Here is a 22,251-nt window from a genome sequence, read left to right on the forward strand (position 1 = left end):
TTTTATAACAGTTCGGGCGTCAGCTGAGCGCTGAGGCCACATTCAAATGAATCTTGTGCATGAATCCACTGCAACCATGATATATTTATAGTTGCCATCCCTTTGTAAGGGACCACAGTGGTTGAGGTGAACACATGCTAGTGGTTTATCTGAAATCAGAAGGGGCGTCTGCGCCGGGCGTTTCACTGTTGAAACTTTCATTTTCTGGCAGATTTCACATTCCAAAACATAGTTTCTGGTTTGTTTTCTTATGCGTGGCCACCAGTATCGCTGTTTTAATAATGAAACTGTGGCGGAAACACCTGCACGTGCAGAGGCGAGCCCTTCATGTGCCGCTAAGATTAGTCCTAACCTGTGTTCCATGTTTGGTATTACTCTATCCCCCACTCCAGGGATTCGAGCAAAAGGAACATTATTCGCATCAGTTATACATGAGTACTTGAGTGGAAAGCCCTTCAGTAGTGTTTTACCACTGTCTTTTATTGAAGGAGTGACTGCTTGCATTATTTCGCTGTCTATTTTCGTTTTTGAAAGAGTAATTGCAGCTACGGAAGCCGTTTGCACAGCTGCCTTCGTGGCTTCATCAGCCAATGAATTCCCTTCAACGTGAACGCCATCACGCTGATGACTCAGTGTATGGATCACGTGAGTCTTTTGTAGTTCTTTCTGCAAAAGAACTACTTGTTCCCAAAGCATTTTATGCTCGATTGTGCCACCTTTTGCGTCTTTAAAACCATTTTGAACCCAGTTCTGCAGATATTCATTGTAAGACTGGACACAGTAATACGAATCGCACACTATGAGTGTGGGGAATTCGCGATCAGTATTTTTCAGCGCCATCTTGAATGCTTGGAGTTCAACTCGCTGAGCTGTACAGTATCCTAGTGACGGAGTTTTTGTTACCATAGGTCTAAATTTACCATCGTGCCAGCGACCTTTAACAATCGCGCACGCAGCACTGTAAGCTTGTTTACCCCCAATCACAGGCTGTGCTGATCTGTCTGTATATATTATACAGCCGTAATGTTCTAGAGGTAGAATTTCAGTAGGCAGAGGACAGTCTTGTTCGTATTGGAGAAATTCTTGTGTCTTCAAGGGTCAAACACATATTCAACATCTGTCGCAGCAAGAGAGTTAACCGATTGTATCCATCTCGGATGTAGAGCTTTTGCATTTGGAATGCTTGCCTTTGTCACTGTCTCTAAGGCAGGTACCGTGTAACGACTTTAATGCATTTACTCTGTGCGAGGGCTCTCTCCTTTGCTACAGCAGTCTGAACCGCTGTCAGAGTTTTTTCTGTTCAAGTGAATTTCATTTCAGCTTGTGTGTACAAGTGTGACTTGTAAGCTATTGGTACCTTTTCACCTTCATTAAAGGTTAGGTACGTGAATCCGCATCTCCCTGGGATGATTCGGATTACATGGTTGTGTACATTGTCGCGTGTTTGTAAGTGTGTTGTTGCCAACATGTCTGTTTGTAATGAACGCAAAAGTTCTGTGTTTTTTAGTCCAATTAGTTGGTTTGAAATCAGATTTGATTAGTTCGTAGAGAGGTTTAACCCTTTCTGCTTAATTCAAAATGTAAGTTCTTCCGAAGTTTAGGAATCCTAGAATTGACTAAGTTTTTCAGCATTTTTGGAGTTTGGAGCAGCGCACATTTTTCTAAAAAGTTTGCTGCCAGGCTTTTGCCTTCAGTCGAAAGTTCGTATCCTAAGAATAGGACGTTGAGGTGGGCAATTCTTGATTTTTTAAAGCTGAATTTATACCCTTCTGAGGCGAACCCAAGTATTATGGTGTTCACCCTGTTCAAGTGCTTGTCCAAATCATCATCTGTAAGGTAGATGTCATCGACATAGGATAATGCCTCATCCCCATACGTTTGTAGTAACTCTGTTACTCTGGCTGAAAATAATCCAGGACTGTTCTTGAATCCCTGGGGGAGACGACAGAAGTGTCATGTGTCCCCATTATTGAGAAAGCGGTCAAGTATCTGCTTTCTGGTGCAATGTTTTGACAGAAGAAACAGTTTGAAATATCTAAAGTAGTTTTTTATTTCTTTCGAACTATATCATTCATCAGTGCTACACTGTGTGAATTTTGTACTGCAAAAGTTTTGCAACAAGAGTTTAAATGTCTGTAATCCAAAACTAGACGATATGTTTCGTCTGGTTTGGAGACAGGAAACAAAGGATTGTTCATTGACGAGGTGCATGTTTCAATCACCCCTTGGTATTCAAGTTGATCTAAGATCTCCCTGACTTGTTTTTTTAGCTTCCTGCTTAACTGGATACTGCCTCTGTGCAGTAGGTTGATTTTTTTAACTGGATTTTATGTTGAGGAGAATCCTCATCCCATCCCACATGATTTGTATATAATGCTGGAGCCAGCGCAACAGTCCATTTTCTGGGGTAGGTGTATTTTTTATTCATAGGAATATGATTAGAGAAGGCTGGCATAATGATCTCTTCGCCATGTGGGCACTCCCTGACAATTTCAGGTGGCCAGTCTTTTTCAGCAAGAAGGCTGTCATAACCCCTAGATAGTTTTTCCCAAAAGAGTGCTTTTATCTTCCTAGTTATATCCCCCACTATTCGGAGTGTTACTTCATATAACTTATGGGGTACACTAACCCTGGTGTCGGCAGTTTCAACCTGAATGCATTCATTCAGATCCACTGTCTCCAGATGATCTTTCGGGATCCTGCGAGCTATGGTGACCTCTGCTGCGCTGTCCAGCATTGTCTGGGCCCACTCCCCGTTCTTCAGTTGTGTCCTCAAGATCCTCGGCATGTCTGATTTTAATACTTGCTAGCTTCTTTTTGGAGAATTTTGTTTCCTTATTGTTTGGAACGTGTTGGTCATCTTTGGACTTCACACGTTCTTCTTTTTGTTCTGATCGTCCTCTTCTTTCGGATTTCTGCGAGGAAGTCTGAAAGGTACGAGAGGATCGTGTATAAGTATCTTGATATCTATCAGGTTTTCTTATATTATCCCTATTTCTAAGGTTATATCTCTTTTCAGAGTGCTCCTTTTGAGGAGATCTACCTCTGGACTAAGAGCGCTTCTCTTTAGGAAGTGACTGTCTACTATTTTCCCATTTCTTTTTAGGAGTAGTTAGATTGTTTTTGATAAAAACTTTTTCAGGATTTTCTGTTAGTTCAGGCTTTACAGGTTTCCCTCCCAAACGATCTCTTCCTAGTTCTTCCTAGGATTTTTCAATAATTCTGGCAAGTGCATACGGTTGTTCAGTAATATCAAGTTCTTTTAATTTTTGGCGGATTGCCACTGATGCTGCTTCACCTTTAATGTCAGCTAATAAGATAGCCGAGACCTGTTTGAAGTCTTTCAGTAATTTCATACCAAGATTCAAAGCTGGTTCTGGACCTTATTCATTTTGAATCTGTCTCAGATCGTCTGGTATTACCGCCATAGACGGGACACCATGTGTTTTTGTGTAGATTGAAGCAAAGACTGTACCCCAGTGTCACAGTCCTCTACGTGTGGTGCAATCCCCATTGGTAAACAGATTGTTAGAATCCTGTGTTTTTCATGAGGTGTACTATCGGGAAATACTGCCTCTATTGGAGTAATTTTCTGGGCTAACCAGAATGGAATTTGTTCCCTTTTTGCGGGCAACTTACCGATTACTGACTGTATAGTCTGTGGTGTGATTTTGTTTCTGTTCCCCTGATGAGGGGTGTGCTGTGGAATTCTTATAGCAGGTTGGACTGTTAACGTCCGCAGGACATATTGTACCAATTGTCTATGTATTTTAATTAATTGTTTTAGCTGAGCTAACAGTTCTACATCTGACATTCTTTCAATGTTAGGATGTGGTGTATAGCTGGCTAGTACCGGCCATGTAGCCCCTGGTCTACCTAGTGGACCGAGCCTGGTAATGTGATTTTGATGTTGTAGGGCGCCTTTAAACCAGAGCTTATGCTCTTGGTAAGTTAGTGGAATTTCAACGTCGTCGAAAGGAACGTATTCCGCTGGATGTTCCCCCATCTTGTAGAAGTGGAACACATGTGTTGTTGGATTTGCCTGTGGAAATACAATCCATGAATAGAATACCTTTGTCTGCCGATATTCATGTGCCTCTATGACAAATATGACCATACCACCTCTCGGTGATAGGCCATTTTCTATAAGCTTTATAGCTATGGCTTTTCTTAAATTTTCCGTGATGATTATGGCATCCGCGTCGTCTTTATTAAACCCTGTAATGTCTAAACCCGGTTGGGCTGCTGCAACTCCACCGGTTGCGTTGTTGTTTGTTGTTGTTGCGTAGTTTTTGCAGAGAAAGTTTCAAGGAAATAAATATTAGGTGCACAATATTTTGGAACACTGTATCCTTCAACTTTGAACAAAACCAAAAACTAATACATAGGATTTTTCGTCCTACTCAGTTTAAGGCTGATATTTTATCCTTTAACCCACTCCAGACGTCTATTGGAGTTTTTTACGTGATAAAGGGGTCTCTGTGAAAAGCAAACTGAGTTACTTTAGTACATACTGTTAAATTAGTGCCTTACCAAACGTTGGGCGCCATGTAGTGTAGTTCCTATATTCCCAATAGGCTCTGCGCATTGGAATAGTATATCCTATAGATTAGATGTAGGACTGAGGTCGACTAGGTCTCTATCGAATATACTAGACTTAATTGTGTGTGCCAGCTAGCTCAGAGGTCACTAGAAACTTTCTCGAATTCACAAGAAGGGATTAGTCTCTGACAACCGCATAAACATGACAACTTTGTTTCCCCAAGATAAAACGTATCTTCAGAGTCGTGGAAACAATAGATAGATATTTCACTCAGTCAATCGTGCATGCTTCGTTTCACCAGAGGTGCAGAGAAAGTAGAAAGACGGGCGTTTTCAATAAAAAAAACAGTCTTCTTTCTCAAGCATAAGAAATTAACTGCTACAATAGTAAAACTGTTTGTAAAATATAATGCGTACAGTATAAATAGTAGAATAAAATAATACTGTAAGAGTATTGTATGGTTCCTAAACCATATATAAATACATACATAAATAACAGAGGCTAAAAGTACTCAATTGGTGCTTCTAAAATACACCTACCCCGGTGTACCTAACCTAAGCTTAGTACGAGGGAGGAAGTAAGTGAGGTGTAGTATTCTTTTGCCAAGAATCTGCACAAGATTTCTCTATGGGTCTAATCAGCTCCGTACCTTAGTTTAGAATGGAGAAGGTCAGTCTTGGGACTCGATTTCCCAACAACCCGCAAGGGTAGCTTGGAAACACTGGAGCTGGATTTCTCGGCAGGAGAAAGACAATGTCTCTCTCAGTGCGTCTGCTGGAGGGTCGGCACTTGCTTTAGCAGGGCGCGTCGGGCAAGTAGATAGTCAAACTGCTTCAAACCACTGTGTGTTTGCTTGGGCGAGTGTGGGCATATTTTTACCTTGAAGGTGCTGACTTTGACTTACAGTTCGACATAATAACGTCATCAAAGAGCCTCAGTTCTATGAAAACTCCATGAGTTCTTGGACAAATCAATATTCAAGCAAGGGGAAGTCCCCGGCTGCTGAAGCTGAGTTTTCCAAGAAATCGTTGTGGATTTTCGGAACTAGTGGTAGTAGCCCTGCCGTATTTAGACTGCATGAGCTATGCCTAAATATGGTTATGATTTCTATGTCTATATAAGGATATGGTGATTTATACCTATATAAGGGCATGAATCGGGAAACTTACAATAGGGTCCTAAAATGATACATAAAACCGCAGACCACTACCGACGCGCCGGGGTACTGCTGAAAAACATTTTCCGTATCCAGTCTGACGCTTGGGGAAATTCTAAGGTAAGGAATCTAACACTAATGTGTTTCTTTCAGATAAAGTATGCACCCAATAAGGATCAGCCTGACTTACCACCTACAGCATGCCCTTATGTATTAGTTCTAGGTTAGTATAGAATATACATATGCCATGGGTGCCAATGACTCTTATGTGTGTGGTCTTTTACCATCATCAGCATTAGAAAAAGTCACCTATTACCACATGCGTTTATCTTATGGAATTTCATGTTGTATATTACCTATATATAGACAAGAGCAATATTTCTATTCTAACTATAGTGCCATTGATAGAAAGCATGAATTTGCATTACCAGAGAAAAGAAATGGGCACAGTTGGTATTATTTCATGCCACATAGATCTATAGATAGTGTAAAAGCTTACCAGAATAATTTAACCTGTTTGGTGGGCTGTTAGAGGAAGTAATCATCATGGCATTTGAAGAAAAAAACACTAACATAACACCTTGTAAAGACAAACAGTTATGCTTTGAGAAATGTTTGAATGAAGGATATAGATGGATTTAGAAAGAAAAAGGTTTATCCAAAATTAAGATTAGACAGTCAACACATTGGGAAAGTTTGATTTTACAGAAGGAGGACACCAAAACGAACCAGTCATGTGGGAATTAGTAGTTATGAACACCGTTTTGAATTGATGGGAAGATAATGACAAATTTTGCAAGGAGAAGAATCTGCAATTCCCTGAGTTTATAGTGATGTAGACGGAATGCATATTTTCTATTTCCTGCTGATTAGGAGGGCATTTGTTATTTAGGGGTGCTATTTCCTAAAATATACCATGCGACTGCTATAGAAGCTTTAACAATAACACCAACCCACATACACACTTTCAGTACAGAAAAGGGAGCTCAACTAGTAAGAGTTATTTTTGGAGCGATCATTCCAACTGTGGGAACTATTTTAAGTGATGAGAAGATTAGAAAACTGTCAACTGTTGTCGACAACCTGGCAACAAGCAACAAAGCAGAACAGACGGTCGACCAAAATTCCTGCACCTCCAGGCAACAACCGTCTTGTGATGCCTCTGTGCTCCAAGATCCTTAGTACAAATAGATGAAAGGCATTTGCAGGATTCAAGAAGTCTAAGAGTAAATATTGACATTTTCAAAGTTCTTTATTTAACAGTTTTTTACGAAGGTTCAAAACCAGAGTTAAGCCAATGCGTTTCGTTCTCGAAAGAGAACTTCATCAGGGCTTCTAAAGGCAGTAACCCTTCCGAAGGAGGAATGCAAAGTAACCAAATGTTGAGTGGCTACGAAGACGAAAAGCAAAATCACAAAAACCTAAAAAGGTGTGAGACCCCGATGACCATACAATAATCTTTGAACAGCGACATCAGTACTAAGGTCACGGTCCCACTCTCTAAAATAAAGGCTTTAAGTTCTCTTCATCAGGTATGTAAGCGTGTTCTCAATCTAAACATTAAATATGTAGAGGTACAATAGGGTGAATACTCCAGGCAATATTTCTGGAGTACTCCGAGAATTGTCCCACGGCCAAATAGGGCCCGGTCAGGGAATCAGCGAATATAGTGCCTGGCAACAAGCACATTTGTAGCTTTACTAGTAGTAAACACTGGGCAAATAGCCATACGTTCAATGGTTTTGTAAGATCACTTGGCATTAGACATTTTACTCACAAAAAGGGCGGCGGCTGCAAGATGCCTACATTAACCCATTGCTGGTCCTACATACCTGATGAGAGTAAACATATAGAAAAATTTGCGAAGAACATTTCAGATTTAAAGCTTCAATTTGAAAAACTGTAAACATCCAGTGTTTTAGAGAATTTTGGGAAAGGAATTCACGCAAATGGAAATTGTATTGCAACTGAAGAAGGAGGTATCTTAAAGGCTATATTTATACCAGTGCTAGCAGTAGAGCTTTGTTTGCTATTCCAGTTAGCTTCAGTCAAAGGCTGCAGATATTACTTACACAAGAAAAGGGAAAAAGAAATGAACAAAAGATTAGAAAAGTGTGTGACACTGAATGGCATCATGAAAGATGACTATAGATAACCATGACAATTAAAAAAAATTTAAAAAAAGACAAAGGTTCCAACTGATGACAAGAGTGCCTTTTGAATAGAACTCACATGTGAAACCAAAAATTATGGCGACGGTTATTAAACCATAAGATGAGGGACTAATATAGTCTAAAAATGTGGAAAAAAATTAACATAGTATGCTAAATGTGCTGTAAAAGAGTACTTAATGTTAAACTGACACACATTTGAAATGTGCTAATTTGCAGTAGGCAGTCATAGTTATCCATGTAAGCCATAAAAAGGCGAGCTAAAGAACGATGATGGATTCAACCCAGATCTGACGGGGGTGAGTGTCTGAAAAGTTTCAGCGCTCTGTACATCATCTCTTCGTGTTTGCTTATTTTCATAAGCAACATTTTATTTTATTTATTCTTGAATTTCATGAACTTCCTATTCGCTTTCAAATAAAGGTGAATAGAATAACTTTTGCATTTTGAATAATAATGGCTTGATTTCTCTTGAACAAGAGCGGTCGCAGAGCTCTAAGCTCCGCTCTGCGTCTGCTGAAATAATCCTGATTCCCCATTGCCTGGCCCAATATCCTGCAGAGATATAACATTGGACAGCCAGCTACACCATCCCAAGCTGATTCAAAGTTTCCGGAGGATCCACGGGTCCGCTGTGGGCTTCAACCCCTGATCATGCTGACGGCGCCCCACTACTATTGAGGCCAGAGGATCTCGGGAGCGATTGAGACGAACCGGCGCGGGCCGCTGCCCGGCTCCTCCGAGCCTCAGCCTTGCCATGCAAGTTTCGGCACTTTCGGCCTCCGGAGACGGAGGCCGCCGGAGCCTGAGGCTGAGTGCCCGCGACCTCCGGCCTGCAGTGAGTGCGCAGCCAGGGTCGTTGAGTAGCGAAGATCGACCGGCGGTGGCTGTCTCTGGGGGCGAGAGAACGCTGGGGACAGCAGAGGCCTGCCGAACCACTGTGGACCCTCTCCTGTGATGTGGCAAGCGAGCTCCTGGGCCATTGATCCTCGCTGGATGCTGCTAGGCGTGCTGTGAGCCGAGACTGAACCCTTAAGCCCGTGTCCCTTGGCTCTTGCGACGCCATTTTGTGCCAAGAACGGAACCGCCTGCAACTGAGCCAGACACCTGCGGCTGCCTACTCTGAGCCCGGGGGAGCCAGTGAGAGCCTGATTAATTGCTGTGGAACTTCTCCTGTGTGAGGTGAGGGAGCGCCTGAACCCCCTCCTCCTGAGTGACTTTTGTGAGTGAGCTTGTTGCAAGGAGATCGGGGCCCCCCTTGTGGGAATATATGTGGGCGTTGTTCCTCCCTGGTGAACCACCGATCAGCCACAACACGCTGGGAAGGATAGCTGAGATAATACACAGTCCCATCGGCTGCTATTGGAGAGGCCTACAGAGCGTGACAAGGCCACATATTCCCAGCCCGACTTGCGCGCCTCCACCTGTGCCACACGGAGACCCCAACCTGGGACCCTTGGCTAACTCTTACACACTACAGGACGCATAATTACACTCGGCCTGCCGCTTACCGCATGCAACGAAATGGGTAAACCCAGCGCAGAGCGGCCACAGACACAACCAACGGAGGTGGAATCAGCATCCTCAGAGTCCAGGAGTGCAGACTCCTCGCAACCTCCTGCTTAGGGGGATCGTAGCGATCACTCCCATCGCATTGATGTATTGCTTGAGGCAAAAATAGACATTAAGACCATCCTAGGAACAAAGATAGACTCCCTCAGCATCGACATGGGGTACTTACGGGAAGTATGTTTAAAACGCACTATAAGTGATCGACCAGCACACCTTATATGACTGAATCAATAATCAACTCGTGTTAACCAGTGTGGGAGCAACCCTGCTGGGGTTTTGCCCAAAACCCTGTTGGAAAACCGCACTGTCGAGGCCTGGAGTGTCCAGGTCTGCAAGGTGCTCACCCAAAAGTCCCTAAGGTTTCAAAAATATGTTTATCACACTTATTACAATTTGATTTCAAGTTTATATGAAATAAAGAAATTCAACATTTACATGTCAATTCATCAATCGAATTTAACATTACAACATAATGTGCTCCATGAGAATCACACAAATATCCCGCAGAGAAACATTTTGGATTAAATATTTGGGCACCATGAACCCAGGGGGGCTCAATGATCAATACGAAATGTTATGTTTTTTATAGGAGGATGTTCATTGAAGGCACTGTATTATCTTGTATTTGAGGTCAGAAAGTGGATATTGACTACAAGTATTTTTGGTTCAATCTCTCACCAATCATTCATTAACCAAATAGGAGTTGCTGAATGTAGTTATATCTTAAATGGTGTTACATCAAGTTTTGCATTTTACAAGTAGCATTGTGATTGTAAATAATTTGCACATCTACATTTGATATTACTCATATCTTTCCTCTCCTTTCTTTCATGGCACACTTTACACAAGCACATTCACCAGGCACAAACTAACAGGTGGGATTTTCCATGAATTGCATGCCACCCGCGGCAGCAATAAAGTTTATTGAAAGAGTAGCCCTTTAAATTTTGAGGAACCAGACCGCACGGACGTTTACTCCGGATGGAGTCATCACGTGACAGTACAGCACGGTGACGCGAGGACGCAGGCACTACCGGTACGTGAACTCACAAGCTCACAAACAAGCGCGGAGATTTCGGTTTTGGGAGTAACTCTATTAACGGTCTCCCGTTATTTTCCTTTAAGCTGGGCAGTTAAAAGGCGACACCGTTTCAATGAACGGGAACTATTTTCTTCCGAAAGCTCAAGCACCGACATTAAGAAACCTGGCATTTGACACACCGGGGGTAAGACAAGCAGGATACACTTTTTACGTTATTTCGGTGCTTAAGGGGGTAGAGAATCTGTTTCTCACGTGCGTACATTTTACTCTAGCAGAGTTTCACGTCGACTGAGATCACGACATGCAGGAGCATTAAGAGTCTGGTGGTACGAACTTTCCCGAGTTGTAAGTTTCCCCTTAACTCTTGGCTACCTTGGAGGAGGTTCATGGGATTCAGCCAAATAAACAAAACATGGGGCACACTAGATTGCATTGCTTGCATGTTCTGGGAAACTGAGGGCCATTCTCATTCTGTGGTCACGTTATGTTCATTAATGTCCCAAAGCACAAGTTTGGAAATCAGGAAACTGGTGGTTTCGATTTTCCTTTGTTAAATCATTCTTTTTCACTCTTCACTTCATTTTCTGTTCACCCTAAAAATGTGCAAATTCTACATAGGTTACTCATGTACCTTTTGCGTACAATGCATATCATTAGGCTTTCATTGTTTGTTTTGTGGAGTCCTGCCACGGAATAACGAGAGAAATGTCATGAACATATGGAAATGCACAATAACCCCTGAAGAAGGGTTCTGACAACCCGAAATGCATTGGGTTTAAGTGAATTCTCATGTCAAGCAAGTTTTGTAACATTTATAAATCAGGCAATTAATATATAGGTTTGTTCTGTTTTTCCAAACTCACAGGATACCATGTTAAGACATGAGTGGTTCTCATGGAGCACATTATGTTGTAATGTTAAATTCGATTGATGAATTGACATGTAAATGTTGAATTTATTTATTTCAAATAAACTTGAAATCAAATTGTAATAAGTGTGATAAACAGATTTTTGAAACCTTAGGGACTTTTGGGTGAGCACCTTGCAGACCTGGACACTCCAGGCCTCGACAGTGCGGTACTTACGGGAAGACCACAAAAAGCTGAAAGGCCGGATGGACAAAACTGAGTCTTCCTTGGCATCACTAAGGCCCACTGTCAAGGGGACGGCCACCCACTGGAAACTCTTCAGCAAGAGGTGGACCTCCTCAAGGCATGTGTGGAGAACCAGGAGGGGCGCTCGCGATGCAATGATGTGCGCATTGTGAGACTTCCTGAACGGGTGAAAGGCCCAAACATGGAGCTCTTCCTGGAAGAGTGGTTCTCAGAAGACGTCCTGCAGGGTAAGATGTTGAAGGTTTTCTCCATTGCACAGGCGCACAGAGTATCGGGGGGCCCTCCCCACCCAGGTGCTTTTCCTAGACAGGTGGTGGCTAGGTTCTTCAACTACCATGACAGGGACCACGTGCTGCAAGTCACTTGTGTCAGGGGTCCCTGGCAAATCGACAACGCCACAGTTCACACCTACCCGATTACACCCTGGCTGTACAACGTCACCCCTCCTCATACCTGGGGGTCCTGAAATGTCTTTGGGACCAAGAAGTTCAATATTCCCTCCAATTCCCGGCATGTTTTGCTGAAATAACCCCCAACAAGGCGTGGACCTGGAATGATCAACAGGGCCTGGCTCATGAAACCCCCCACACCATCGAAGGGCCCCCCTCATGCATGGACAACAGTTGAATCGCGCAGGGGCCGAGGCAGTGGTCGGCCACGCCGTCAGACTAAATCGCAGGTGGCCCAGTAACGAGAGCAGACAATTAAGTCGGTGGAACACTTGGGATCTTCCAATTCTTCCCCTCAACAGGACTCAGACTTTGACATAACCATGGACCAAACATTACATATCACAGCCTCGCAACTTGAGGCGCTATCGAGTAACGGGACAGCCCTTACCCCGCAAACAGCAAATGCACTGGGTTGATACCTCCAGATTTTGAGATGTTTGCCATCAGAGTGACCAGACGGTCAACACATGCTCACTGAGTGCCAGCCTGAGCCACAGGAGCCGACATGGTCGATACGTGCAGATTCTGCAACACCCTCCCCAACGAGCGATAAGTAGCTGATATAGTACATCACTTTTATTAATTTGTTTTATGTTATGATTGTTGTTTTGATTGACCCGCAATATAGTGCGAATGGCCCATTGCCCATTGGCAAACAGGCCTGGGGTGGGGAGTTGGAAACCTCCGATTCTTAGGTTTATCTCTTTGTGTGTCTGCAGATGATGGGGACTGAAACTGGGCTACACTTGGGTCCTATTACATAGGGGTGATGGGGCGCAAGAAGGGGTGCATGATATATACCATATTTACATCCTACGACCATGCCGATGCTGCTTGGGGATTATGCTTTACTAACCTGGAATGTGAGGGGGCTAGCGGGGGGTGCTAAGAGAAACAAAGTATATCAATACCTGCGCAGTCACTGGATTACATTTGCCCTGCTACAGGAGACGCATCTCACAGCACTAACACTTGCATCACTCCGTAAGTGATGGAGGGGCACAATTCTGGGCACAACGTACTATGGATATGCACGGGGACTCCGCTGCAAATTACACATTCCAGAGAGGACACGCAGGGACGCTTCATCATCATGGAGGGTCTTCTAAAGGAGTCTTCCCTGGCACTGGTCTCCCAATACGCCCCGAACACGGGGCAGTCCAACTTTTTACAAACATTTACACCTTGCTTGCTGGCGGATCCAACAGCCCCCACGTATTGGAGTGGTAATTTCAATGGAGTGCGGGACCATTCCTGCCCTCATCTCCGAGGAGCACAATCTATTAAACTAGCACAACACATGACGGAATGGGTGTCAAATATGCAGGTTCACAATGTATGGCGGAGGCTGCATCCTCAGATGCGCATCTATTCACATTATTCAGCATTTCATGACTTATATACTCGGATAGACACAGTATTTTGCTACGATTACGCCCTCTGCAGTGTAGTACACACTGACTATTTAGCATCTGCGCTTTCTGATCACGCTCCGTTACAATTTACTTTGGCCTGGGGCAAGCAGCGCCCTGAGATCTCGACCTGGCACCTACCTGGTGCCACACTCACCGATTCTTCCTACCGGGCCACCGTCCTAGCCTCTATCTCCTCCTATTTCACGGATAATGAGGGCAATGCCTCATCGACAGGAGTGGGATGTCTTTAAATCTGTACTCTAAGGACATGCTATTAGGACCATATACGGTCCCCACAAAACACTGACTGCTCACTCCGCACACACGAGTTAATGATACAAAAAAGTGAGCAATGTATCCCGACTGATCCTCAGACTAGCCCCTTGCTCGCCCAATCTCGCATGGCGTATAGAAGCACGCTGGATGACATCTGCGTGCTAGATTATAAAACGTACTTAGCACGGAGACACAGGGAGGGGGACAAGTCGGGAAGGCTGCTGGCATGGCTGCTGAGATCTGATACTGCTCGGCCCCATACTACTACCATATACATGTCAGCTTGGACCCTGGTGAACTCGCAAGAAGCCATTAACCAATTTTTTTATGATTACTATACAACGCTATATGCTGCCCTGGCCATGCAGGACCCCACCTCCATTCAGGATTTCTTAACAGAAATAAAACTTCCGCAGGCCATGCCAGCTCACTATGATGCCCTGGAAGACCCCATTGCGCTGGAGGAGATCACGGACGTAATTGGACAACTGGCATCGGGCAAGACGCCAGTGGCCAGTAGAATTCTATTCCACTTTCTCCTAGCAATTGGCGCCTAGGCTGGCCAAGGTGTACATCGAGGCATATGAGATAGGTGTGCTCCCGCCCACTTTATAGGAAGCTACGCTAGTGGCCCTACCCAAGCCGGGCCGAGATCCTCTTCAACTGGCCTCATATCGCCCTTTGTTGATGTGGAATGTCGACTATAAGGTGCTTGGGAAATTATTAGCAAATATGCTGATGACTGTTGCTCCCTTGTTAGCACACGAGGATAAAAACAGCTTTATACCTGGGCGCAACACGGGTCTGAACTTGCGGCGGCGGTTTACATTGTTGCATTGGGCACAGAGTCAGGCGGGTGCGCCCTGGATCGCCTCCTTAAATATAGAGAAGGCATTCAACACTTTAAGTTGGGCATATCGTGAAGCGACACTAGCAAGATTCGGTATTGGTCCCAATTTCTTGCCATGGATTCGACTGCTAAGCTTCAAACAGCAGGCTAGGGTAAAGACAGGCTGCACCTTTTTGCCGCTCTTCTCGATAGCGAGGGGCAAGCGCCAGGGCTACCCCTTGTCATCGATTCTTTTTGCCTTGGCCATGGAGACACTGGTGTGCAAACTGAGGCAATGAGTTATGGACTGGGGCCTACAGGTAGATCGACGATGGCACATTGTGTCATTATACGCAGTCGATGCATTAATATACCTGCACCGCAGGGCTGCAATACTACAATCAATCACGGACCTTTTAAATAGGCACGCGAGTGTCTCCTGACTTCAGGTTAACTGGACTAAGACAGTAGTGTTCCAAAGGACACCGGCACAAAGGCTAATGGCACCAGACAAACCGTTGACATGGGCGTTTGATACTTTTAAATTCCTGGGGGTCCAGATTTATCATCTGGGGACGGACAACGTGGATGGGAACCTCGGGCGGGCAATAGCACGTGCCCGATCGACTCTTCCATTTTGGCTGTATCTACCTCTGTCCCCTATGGGCCGAGTGGCCATTTCAAAGATGGTGATCCTGCCTCGCCTACTGTATTTCTTTTATACACTTCCCTACCATCTACCTCAGAGAATCTTTCGGGAGTTGGAATCGTTACTGGTCTCCCTGATTTGGGGAGCTTCGAGGGCTAGAGTGGCTCTACATAAATTATATCTTCCATTGTCGGAGGGTGGCCTGGGAGCCCTAAATTATGAGTGATATTATGCAGCAGCGCAATTACAATAGCCAATGCGATGGCTTGCCAAAAGCAACCTCGCTGAAGTGACCACGGGAGCCATGACTTGGGATCTTCCAACGTTACTGGAATGGATGTCGGGAACGACTACCCCGACCCAGAAACAGCGAGGCAACATATCAATGACAGCAGCTAGACAGCACTGGTCCAGATATGTGATGCCCAGGACACACCTTACGCTCCCAGCCTGCCTCTAGAGCTCCTTTCCATGGAGAGAGAGTGGGTTGGATACCTGGGGCGACATGTATGCAGACTCGCAACTGCTAACATTTGAAGACTTGGTGGACACTTACGGAGTGCCGCAGGGTTCCTTTTTACTGCATGCATTGTTGACACGCCAATCCAGGCAAGTGTGTGATAATGACCGGACAGAACCTACCACATTGCATCAATTACAAACACTGCTCACACACGGCTGCGGCCACCATGCCTTGACAGCCATATACACTTCCATCAGACTGGACGACCCGCCCGCATTGGCGGCGCTGCGTGGGCACTGAAATGGCGAACTGTCCACCACCCTTTCAGACAAACAGTGGCTACAATGCCTTAACCACCTGAAGATTTTTTCGGCCAACGCCAGACTAAAATACACCCCACTTAATTATTTGCACCACACGTACCTCTCCCCCCACAGATTGGCACACATGTTTCCTACCGCCATAGACATATGCCCTAGATGTCTTGATTAAGGAGCTGCATTCACACTAAAGGTATGGAATTGTAATGTTATTCAAACATTCTGGTCTGAGAAAGCCACTGTACCCGCAGAGGCAACAGGCACGCGGGTGGCGGTGAAACCCCTTCACTTTTTATTGGGAGTCACGAAACGTAGCTCGTCTTGCAAGGGCCTGAACAAATTCCTGGACCTTGCTCTAGGCCTTGCCAAAGGTAAGATTGCTATGGCCTGGAAAGCACAAATGGGCCCCAATTTCAATGTATGGATGCATAATCTTCGTAGGGCATTGGTCTCAGAGCACAAAAATCAGCTAGAGACTATGGCACGTGCGTCAGCACCCCCGTGACAGGTCCGTATGCAACGGTGGGAGTATTTAACCGTGATTGAGACTAAATTATCTGTACATTCCCTTCCCACCTAGACTTGTTCCAACTGTCCGTCCCTCCTCCCGTCACTCGCCTTCTGCCGGCCCCCGCACCAGCACCCCCCCCCCCGCACCCTTGGTATATTACATTAGTGCATGACTTAACTCGTCTCCGCAACCACATATATGTTACTCATTGCTACACTTATTTGCCATACACACCTGCGACTGCGATTTCATGAAGAGAACAGTTTTTATTTCCTTTTCTTATCCTTCATTCTCTTCCTCCCATTTCTTTTATATCCCCCATTCTCTCTTTTTCCTGCGTTTTCTTTTTGTTCAGGTTCGAACTCATCTTGCAGATTTATTTGTAACTCACAGGGGAAAGAGTTTTGGGGAACAATGGCCGATTCATTATTTGATAATCCTGATCTAATTGACTGGTAATTTTTAGTTATGCAGCGCTGTGGAGTGGAGCGGCTTGCCAGCCAGTAACGTAGACTTCTATGTCTCCTAAATGAGTATTTCCCTATATCCTCACCACTGCCATTTAAATGTATTGCTATTGTATAATGACAATGCCAGATTGAATCGTCATGCAAAAGTTCTTGATGTTACTTTATTGAAATAAATAAAAATCATTTATAAAAAAAACTGTGATTTTGCCTTTTTTAGTTAGTAGTTCATTGCTCTCACAGTGAAAGAAGTCGAGATGTAGAATGTCCATTGGTGTATGAGGCCTATAGAAACCATGCCTGATGTTTCAAGAATTTAACCATGCAAGACGGTAGCTAACCGCATGATAAAAACTTTAATCCATATGTATTTACATTGTAACAGAGGAGCTGTACTTGCTTACTGAGGAACTCTGTCTTTCGACAGGGTCGTGAAAAAAAGACAGCCTGCTACAATGTTTTCGATATGTGTTCTTGACTTTTATATTAATGCCTGTTCTTACGTAGGTTAAAGGAGTTTTAGGTCTCGCGACCTATCGATGCGCGCAAGCGCATCGAGCGGAGCGAGAATTCATGTCCTGAAAATCCTCGTGAAACCAAGGGCTTCTTGCGCTGTGGTTTTCTTTAAGTTCACGTGAATCACGTGACAGCAAGCTCCTTCGTGCACGAGCTTGCCTGAGCCTTCTGCCTATCAGCCTGCCAGTTCTCCTCCCCTAATTATTCACTTCACTTGTGACTCCCCACATCAAAGCCTCAGCCTCCCTCCCTTGCCATTTGCTTCCTAACCAGCCTGCCTCGCATAATTGCATCAGACCCGACACTTCAAAGGAATGCGCCCCCCCCCCCCCAGAGCCACTTTCATGGCAGTGCATTTATCTTCCCCCCCCTCCCCACAGCAAAGCCAGGAGCTTCTTTTTAAATGCTTCAATGAGATAGAACAGAGATGGCAATGCGGTGCATGCAATGATACACTTTAAAAACTCAATTCGGTTTTACTTCACGAGCCGTTTTCCAAGCTGCAACCGAGATGGCAATGCGTTGCATGCAATGATACAGTTTAACAAGCATTGGCATAGCCAATAGGTCTCACTTGTGGGACCTTATAAGTATTTAGTTTTGCAGCACAATATCCTTGGTGCAACAAGGATATTGTGCTGCAAAACTAAATACTTATAAGGTCCCACAAGCGAGACCTATTGGCAATGCCAATGCTTGTTTCTAGCAGACTCTTTTGGGTGCTCTTTCAGAACCTTGACAGTCATGGCTACTGCTACCACTGTTTCCCTCTTCTGGCCTTATTTTGTTATTGATTTGATAACTTGCTACAGCAACTGTATGCTGGTCTAATTGGGTTCCTAAAGACTCGGATGAGTCTTATGGTCTGCTCTTCATGGGGAGTTATGTTACTTTAATTCGAATGGGAAGCTTTATGCTCATTTGATTTCCTAAATGCTCTGATCATGATTTATAGCATAGGGAACGTATTTCTTTTGATGAACATGCTCAAATGCAATTTATAATTAATGTTTGATTCTAAACATTTTCTTTGATGAGATATTTGTAAAGTTATTTGATTTGTGGAGTCACTGCAATAAAGACAAAAATAAAGAAAATAACTTTACTGATCTCTTAATGAGAAATAAAGCCTGTAAACTGTAATAAAACTCTTTATCATTGAATGAACTTAAACTAATAATGAAATTTAAAGATGAAAAGCCTAACTTGCGCCTTGACTCTAAATACACATTTCCAAGGTCCACTCACGAAAAAAAGATTTAGCGTGGAACGGAGTTTAAACTCTGGAGGGAAAAGATTTTGGGCCCATTCAGAGTTTTAGCTTTAAACATATGCCACGATGTGTAGACACCACATTGAATCATACTATCAGCAAACATGATTGCTTTCCCAAACTACATGTGTTCGCTGCTTTACTATTAGGTGAAAGCAGACTTTGGCTTGGGTTTAACGGAGGATGCTGTTGTTGTACTGATGGGACCCATAGTCTTAATTCTGCCATTAGGAAATGTTTTGATGTTCGTCTCTTCTATTATCAATGTTTTATCATTAATATGTACATTTAGGACTGTTTTAACTTGATGAATAAAGTTTTGAACTGAACTGAGACATATTGAATTATCTTTGAAAGTTGAAGCGTCAACTTATAACTCTACAGCATTAATTCTCCACACAACTTATTGAGGGGATATTGGAAATAATTGATCCTTACCCACTCATGTCACGCAATTCAGCCCATACATGCACTATTCTAAATTATTACCGCTGTGTTGCACAGGGCTATCAGCATTTCAATTAATGTTCTTTCTTTCCCTACAATGCAGCTATCTATGTAAATGTATACAAGAAATGCTCTGGCAACAAATCCCTCTCGTCTTAAGGATCTACTTTGAATTCTAGAATATACCACTACATGTAAATAAACATTGCCTGTGATTTCCTAACAGTAAGAATATAGACGACGTGAGGAATATATAGCCATGTCTGAAAGATATCATCTGAATCTATAACAGACACTAGGGGACTGCTTTCCTGATTCGTACTTTTGAATATAAATCACAAGGAAGAAAAACTTGTGAAATGAGACAAAAAAAATCTGATAATGGTTGATTAGTTTTGATCAGAGATGCACTAAGTTATTGAGCAGGACAGAAGTGTTTGCTCTGAACAATCCCTGGGTACAGTAACCTAATAAGACTTCTGTCGGAGACTTCAGCAACCTAAAAATAGTTCATGTTACCTCATCAACACAACAAATTCATGCACTTACCTACAACCTTTTTGAAAATACAGTCTACCAGGACAGTCTACTTCAAAACGCCCATCAAAACAGAAATGGTTTACTTTTTTTACGTACCAAACATGGGAAAATTGATCCAGACCTATTATGGAGTGCTCGGGATTGTTGAAAACGCTTTTATGTATCTTCAGGCAAGCTCGTGAAAAGCTGCAAACTGACGGTTGTCTTGGCGTCCCATTCTTTGCCATGAAACAGGACTCTATGTAGCCAATGGGGACGGTCAAAATATTACCTACAAAACATAAAAAATGCATAAACCCAGAGAACCAACAACAGATGTAGACACTGTAGTATTAACAACATTCATTTTTAGGTCTCGCGTGGAGTAGGCTGCGCACATGCGTAGTCTTGCTCACGAGATTTAATGACTGAGTAGCGAGGGTTAACCCCGCCCCTCTTCTCCATTGGATGGCCTCCTAAATGGCGGGCAGCCATTGGAGAAGAGGTCTCAGTGTCGTCATTCTCTCCATCTAAGCCCCGTCCTTTTCGGATTGGGGGGCGTGTTTTTTAGTTTTGTTCTACTAGTGACGTTCTCAGTCAAAAACACGCCCCCCCAATCGCAAAAGGACGGGGCTTAGATCGAAAGAAGAACCATTTGTCTCTAAGCCCCGTCCTTTTCAGACTGGGGGGCGTGTTTTTGATTGTTGTTTACATCCTAGAAAACACGCCCCCAATGTGAAAAGGACGGGGCTTAGAGACAAATGGCGAGCGCTCAAGCACTTGTGTTTTGGTGTGCTCGGGCCGATTTTTTCTGAATTTTGATCCCAATCCAACCCTGTTCCTAATGATGAGTTCTCCAAAGGCGCTCTGGTTATTTTATTATCGCAATGAAACTATGGAACCCGCATGCTCTGTTCGAGTTAATGAGCTGAGTGCTGTGACTTGCCTGACTCTTCTCGGCGCTGCCCCGGGCCTAGCATGAATGGTTTATTAGCTTTTCTTGGACCTGAGGCTCCTGCTCTGAGAAGGTCAGCCTCCTGATATCGAGTCCACTTCTTTGTCTGGTCTCTCTCTTTTCCACTGAAAGGCCTGTCAGCATGGTAATGTACTCAGCGCAGGCAGATAGAAATGCATCAAAGCCAATAATGCAATGACTAGCCCTGCACTCTGTCATCATTCTGACAGCACGCGCTCTTCTGCCTCCTGTGTGGTGTTGCTGCCGCGCGTTGCACGCAAGCCAGCAATTAAGCAAACATGCGTTCACGCCACGCAAAGGCTTTTTTAATATATCGCGTCATTTTGAAGCTACATTTGGCAAACAGTTATTTGGCAAGTTCAGAGAACTAGATGTAAACAACGGATATCATGATGAATCTGAAATGTTGAATGGCCGGCCCTGCCAGCAAGACCTCGTGGCTCGAGAATATCAGTGGCTCACGCACCTCTAGACCTCAGTGGATATGTTGAGACCTTACAAATAGCAGCTTTGTATGTGTCACTATTCTAAAATGACTGCTATCGCTTTAAATAAAGCTCAGACACCATTTCAAGACAAGTACACATTAGGCATATTGAAATCAAGAGAGGAGAAAGAGAAGTACAAGGCCAATGTCTAATTTTCCCCACCTTTGATAAAATAAAAGACAGACTATAGTGATCTTTCAATACCTTGCCGTTTTAACTTGCAGAAAAATTCCTTTTTACATGGCACTGGCTCCAAGCTCGATAAATTATCCAGTCTAATGTAATGAGACTCAATTTATTGGCCTCTGGAGTATGACGGAATGAGTTAGCCTTGCTTGAATTCTATCATGTGCGCAGCTGATCACCCAATTTGTCAACCGCAACTACTTTTGGTGCCAGTTTGCAGAACACATACTACAAGACATTCATTAATTCTCCTTGAATGCAAGTTAAGCTTCATTATTTCCGCCTATAGCAAAAATTAACGACTCCCATTACCACATATTAAAGCAATATTATAATTTCTTCAGCAAGAGTGAGTCTGTGGCACAATATTAACCGTCAAAATTCAAAATGTAAATGTTAACGCTATTTCCCAGAAGGAAGTCGTGAAGGTGTCAAGAAACATGACACAGAGATTAAATGTGTTTGTTCCCACAAAAGATATTTAGACTAATTGTGTGTCCTTCTTTCTTTTCCGACATATTGGTGTTTGTGATATTTTTCTGGAATGTGGGAAGGAAGGAGTGGCTTGAGCTTGCTGAGAAAATAGTTAAAACTGGCTACATTTGACTTTTGTTTTGATAAAATAAAATATTAAATCCTAAACCAGAAAGTGTTTTTTTTACCCCCAAAATTACCCTCGTAAGATTAGCTACTTCCTAGTTCTTCCTGTGCGAATATCAGCATGACCCAGTAACAAGTTAGGATGGCGATCAGGTAGATCTGATTAGTACCTCGCTTTGAAAAAGGTGCGTCACTTGATTTAGTGAGATGAATTTCCTCAAACGTACTCCAGAGACTGACCATGTGCTTCTTCTACACTGAGAGG

The 22,251-nt window shown here is 43.6% G+C and overlaps 1 protein-coding gene across 1 annotated transcript in view; it reads right to left on the reverse strand.

Annotated features, from left to right (window-relative positions):
- The window catches only part of TRMO (tRNA methyltransferase O), a 221,092-nt gene that overhangs the window by 146,939 nt on the left and 51,902 nt on the right, over nt 1-22,251 (reverse strand). The window contains exon 2 of the mRNA XM_078676327.1: nt 19,854-20,028. Coding sequence (XP_078532453.1) covers nt 19,854-20,028 — 175 coding nt within the window. The remainder of the gene's footprint in view (nt 1-19,853; nt 20,029-22,251) is intronic.

The sequence above is a fragment of the Lissotriton helveticus genome, chromosome 2_1 (genome assembly GCF_964261635.1).
Source record: "Lissotriton helveticus chromosome 2_1, aLisHel1.1, whole genome shotgun sequence".
NCBI classification, from domain to species: domain Eukaryota; kingdom Metazoa; phylum Chordata; class Amphibia; order Caudata; family Salamandridae; genus Lissotriton; species Lissotriton helveticus.